Source organism: Blennius ocellaris, assembly GCF_963422515.1.
Source record: "Blennius ocellaris genome assembly, chromosome: 19".
Classification (NCBI taxonomy): domain Eukaryota; kingdom Metazoa; phylum Chordata; class Actinopteri; order Blenniiformes; family Blenniidae; genus Blennius; species Blennius ocellaris.
The window spans coordinates 6225941-6231200 of NC_137668.1; the positions used below are offsets into that span (position 1 = coordinate 6225941).

General features: G+C 42.5%; 1 protein-coding gene across 1 annotated transcript; it reads left to right on the forward strand.

Annotated features, from left to right (window-relative positions):
• Nucleotides 1–2214: 2214 nt before the first annotated feature.
• Nucleotides 2215–3950, forward strand: LOC308143769 (chymotrypsin A-like; the record flags this gene model as incomplete). Its single annotated transcript, XM_080514685.1, has 7 exons — nucleotides 2215–2266; nucleotides 2539–2642; nucleotides 2742–2821; nucleotides 3002–3080; nucleotides 3158–3338; nucleotides 3449–3582; nucleotides 3789–3950. The coding sequence occupies 7 exons, from the start codon at nucleotides 2215–2217 to the stop codon at nucleotides 3948–3950; spliced, it is 792 nt and encodes a 263-aa protein (XP_080370811.1).
• Nucleotides 3951–5260: the final 1310 nt, after the last annotated feature.

Consider the following 5260-nt stretch of genomic DNA (forward strand, 5'->3'; position numbering starts at 1 on the left):
GCGAGCAACACGTCCAGAACACCTTAGCAAATAGTGGAAAACTGACAAAAAAGCTAAGAAGATGTTCAACGACGAGAATCCTCGTAACCTTATTAAGCGGCATCATCCTCCATTTGATCAATTTGACCATTTATATATATGTACCAATGTTCATCAAAAGAAGAACTTGAAACTGAAGGACTATACAAAACGTTCCATTTATACTTTATACTCCCGTTCTTTCATTCTGTCCTCATTGACACAACTTTTTCCATCTAAAATATTCTGGATGTGTCTCTTTCTCTGTAACTCGGGCTCCGACTGTTGAATCTTAAACTGTAACTCCAGCTCCCTTCAACACGAAGCCTGACCTCCTTCACTCTGCGGTACAGGCGCCTCCATTTTCTCATCAGCTTGGACTTCCATGTCATGGAGGAACTTGTTCAATCAGACCAGGGATCACACTCAACTCCTGTTTACCAGATGGAGGAGCTTCGATCAAACTCCATCTCTGACCGCAGAAGTGTCCTCGTGGCTGCAACAAACAAAAAACAGTTACTTTGGAGAGTTGTGAAATGGCTACAAATAAGCCCCCGTGTCTGAGCCTGGTTCTGCAGGTTCCTTCCTATAAGAAAACAATAGTTTGTCCTTCTCTACGTCTCTTCTGCTTGCTCTTGTGGAAATTGTGCGTGCGCCACCCCAGATAGTACGACGGTATCTGGACGTCTGGTTTTCAGCTGATTTCACACGTTGCAATGTTCCGGCTGATAAACAGCGAACTCTGGGAAAGTCAACCTGTCAGCCAGGTGACCGTCACCAGGCAGTGCAGACACGCACATCGTGTCTCATTTTCACCCTTGAACTTACAGATTCTTGTTTAATTGGTACGAATACTGTCTTTTATGTTGAGAGCAAGTTCTGTGGGTGAAGGGACGGCGTCTGTTTTCAACTCCGTGCTGCATTTCCCTGTTTGAGAAGTGCTAAGATATGAAAAGATGGATTGACTGATTGCTTTCTATGAAACAGTTTTAAAGATCTGCTGTTCTGATGCTTTTCATCAATTTCCTCATTTTCAAACATTCGGTCAGTGTAGAAATTAAAATGAGCTGGGATGTTTCTGTTTGGGCAACAAAACGCAGAATTTAGACAAATACTCATGAAACCAACATCAGCATTCTGATTCAGCTAAATGTTTGCATTGAAACGTTGAAGCGGAGAGGATGGTGTTTAATCTGGACGTTTCTGCTGAAGATAAAAGGAGCACATGTGTTTGAACTCATTTCATTGAAAGGTTAAAAAATAAATAAATAAACAAATAAATAACAAAATAAATAAATATATATATATATATTTTATATATAATATTTATATATAATATTATATATATACATATATATATATATATATTTTATATATATATATATAATATTATATATACATATATATATATATATTTTATATATATATATGTATATATATATATGTATGTATATATACATATATGTATATAGTATATACATACTACATATATACTATATATACTACATAGTAATACATACATATATATATATATATATATATATATATATATATGTATATATATATATATATATATATATATATGTATATATATATATACATGGAGGCAGGTGAAGGCAACAACACTGAAAAGAACGTCTTAACCAAATTCTCCGGCTTCAGACAACATAAATATATATAAATCAGAGCATTTGGTTTTTATACTGTGTTGCAGGCTTCACCAAGAGACTGAATTCTTTCCTCCTGAGATGAATGCAGATTAAAGCACATTAAAGGAACAATGTGAACTGGCTGATGCTGATTTACATTTTTCTCACAAGTGGGATCATTTGGGTACATTTTTGTCACTTTGGTTTTCATAAAGACAATGCACACATTTTAAATTGCCTGAACCCCGGTCCAGTACCAGGAGACGAAGAATGTACTGCCGTTCAGGTGGCGCATGACGAGTCTATAGTAGTGCAGTAAGTACTATAGTTTTATTAAACGGGCCAGTCGATGTCAAACTGCTGGAATGAGATTTCCTGTGACAAACTGTGATCACTTACACAGCCGTTTGGATTGGTCAGCGGGTTGATCGAAGCTGTCCATTTTCCCACAGTCCTCTGATAAGATGTCCTTCCCGTCTTGTCCAATCACGTCTAAGCTGCCAGCTATAAAAGCTCCCGGCTCGCACACTTCCAGCATGATCGAGCCATGGCTTTCCTCTGGATCTTGTCTTGCCTTGCCTTCGCGGCCACCGCCTACGGTCAGACACCTTTACACTCATCATATTTATAACAGCTACTTGAAAATGTATTTCCTGTCTTTGTTATTTTATTATTATATATTAGCGTAACCCAAGTAGCTAGGAATTATAATACTCAATGTACGGGGTATAATTCGGGATGCGGCACTACTGATGCCAGTGTGAAGCATCGGTTCGATAGCAGGCAGTAGTACTCGTACTCGTAAAACCAATACCACTTTTGAAGAAAAAGAAACATTGAGTTTGAACTCTCCGTCTTCAAACATCTTCAGGGTGTGGCACTCCCGCCATCTCTCCCGTCATCACCGGGTACTCCCGTATTGTGAACGGTGAGGAGGCCGTGCCTCACTCCTGGCCTTGGCAGGTGTCTCTGCAGGTAAACGCACACACACCCACGCACACACACACACACACACACGTACACCCATACGAGAGTGTCTGCGTGGACACGGCCTCACTGCGGCTGCTCTTTCAGGATTACACAGGCTTCCACTTCTGCGGCGGCTCCCTCATCAATGAGAACTGGGTTGTGACAGCTGCCCACTGCAACGTCAGGTAAATACTGACCTCAGACCACAGACGCCACCTCTCAGCACACTGAGTCTACACGCACAGATAAACGAAGGATTTCAGCTTTAAGCGCAGATAAATGTCGTACTTGTGTGTGTTGCGACCCGGCGCGTCGCCTCCGGGTGCTCAAGTGTGGTTTTTTTTAAAAATTTGAAACGTCAACAGGACGTCTCACCGCGTGATTCTTGGAGAACATGACCGCTCCTCCAACGCCGAGAATGTCCAAGTGATGAGAGTTGGCAAGGTGAGTGACGCCCCCCCTCGCGACATCGTCGCTTCTCCCTTCCCGACGTCCACGCTCACAGCGTCTCTGTGTGGCAGGTGTTCAAACACCCCCGCTACAACGGCTACACCATCAACAACGACATCCTGCTCATCAAGCTGGCGAGTCCCGCCCTGATGAACATGCGCGTGTCCCCCGTGTGCGTGGCTGAGACCGGAGACAACTTCCCAGGAGGCATGAAGTGTGTCACCTCCGGCTGGGGTCTGACCAACAGCAACGGTAAGAGAAGAGCCCTTTCAGCTCCGTCCAGTCTCTGGTTCGGGCTTGGTTTCACTGTACATGTCGCTTAATGTGCTCCTTGACCAACCTTTAACCTTTGCGTACCGTAGCCCAAAACACCCCCGCCCTGCTGCAGCAGGCCTCCCTCCCTCTGCTGACCAACGACCAGTGCAGCCGTTACTGGGGCAACAAGATCTCTGACGTGATGATCTGCGCCGGCGCCTCCGGAGCTTCTTCCTGCATGGTGTGTGTTTACCCACGTCTTCCAGAGGTTGATCCTTGCTTGGACCTTTCCTCCATTGTTCTTTTGTTTTTGTCATTTGTTGGTTGTTCACTGGACCTTTGTTGGTCTTTGGTCCATTTTATGTCCCTTGTCGGTCCGTCGTTGGACCTCGTCTGTCCGTCGTCGGTCCTCCACCGCTCACCTTGTGTCTCCTGTTGGATTTTCAGGGCGACTCTGGCGGTCCTCTGGTCTGTGAGAAGGCTGGAGCCTGGACCCTGGTGGGTATTGTGTCTTGGGGCAGTGGATCCTGCAGTCCCAACATGCCCGGGGTGTACGCCCGCGTCACCGAGCTGCGCTCTTGGATGGATCAGACTATTGCTGCCAACTAAACATTGTTGGACAATTTCTGATTTACAGTCTCAATAAAAACTCAGGAACTCAAATTGCTTCATGTTGGTTTTTTTTTTTTTTTACTTCAATCTCGGCATCGTGACTGAACCTGTTCCACCGTGACTTCTGGAACAAAACTTCATCACAAACCAATTCAATCAATAGAACTTTTTGTTTCATGTGAGAAGTAAAGATCTCTTGGAGGCTTTCAGCATATACAATGGACTTGAGTCACATATTTGATGACACACACACACACACACACACACACACACACACACACACACACACACACACACACACACACACACACACACACACACACACACACACACACACACACACACACACACACACACACACACACACACACACACACACACACACACACTGGAGAGGAGCCACAGCCTCCAGCTAACAGCGTAGGGCGGAGGCAGCAGCTCTGCAGTGACCAAACAGAAATACCAAATAAATCATAATATAAGAGGTCATGGGACTGATTTCTTACTTGTATCACTGCTGTGACACTGTGATCTAATTGTTGAATATCTACTCTGCTTGTTTTGTACGTAGGTATCCATCACAGGCCTTTAGAAGTCTTGTAATTTAAAGTAAAATCTATTTCTAGATTTTTAAAGAGTTAAATTTAAGCTTTAATGACAAATATCTCAATACACTATTGACTTTATTACATTGAAAAATGCCAACATGATTACATTACAGGCCAGTATCGTGTATTGGTCATAATTACATTATCAGAGTTTAAAAAAAAAAAATTTTTTTTAAGTGTTGTTAAAAAAACAACAAGAGGTAAAAGGAAATTGCAAAAAAAATCCAAACAAAAAACAACCCAAAACTAATAAAGGAAATCCACTTGCACATAAATACAAATATCAATAAGAAAAACAAAAAGAAAGCATCTTGATATGTGAAGACCTGCAGCACCATCATTCCTCACATTGCTCTCCTCCATTTCAAATATATAGGTCACTCTGAGAGAACTTAATCCTTTTAACATATTGGGGGGAAAAAACCCCAGTATGGTTGAAGTTATTGGATAAACCAAGTGCCGAGAGCTCAATCTTTTTCAGTCTGATGAATTCCCTGATCACATGGATGTCAATCGCCAGGTTGATCAATACAGCTGGAAAGGCTATAATTGACTCTAGTATGATTACACTGGATTGGTCCTTTTGCCTGGGTGGGTTTTGGCCCAATGGCCATATGTTTGACACCCCTCATCTTTAGTACAACTAAATGTTTCCCATGTCTTTAAACTGCAATACGTTTCACCTGAAACCTTCATTAT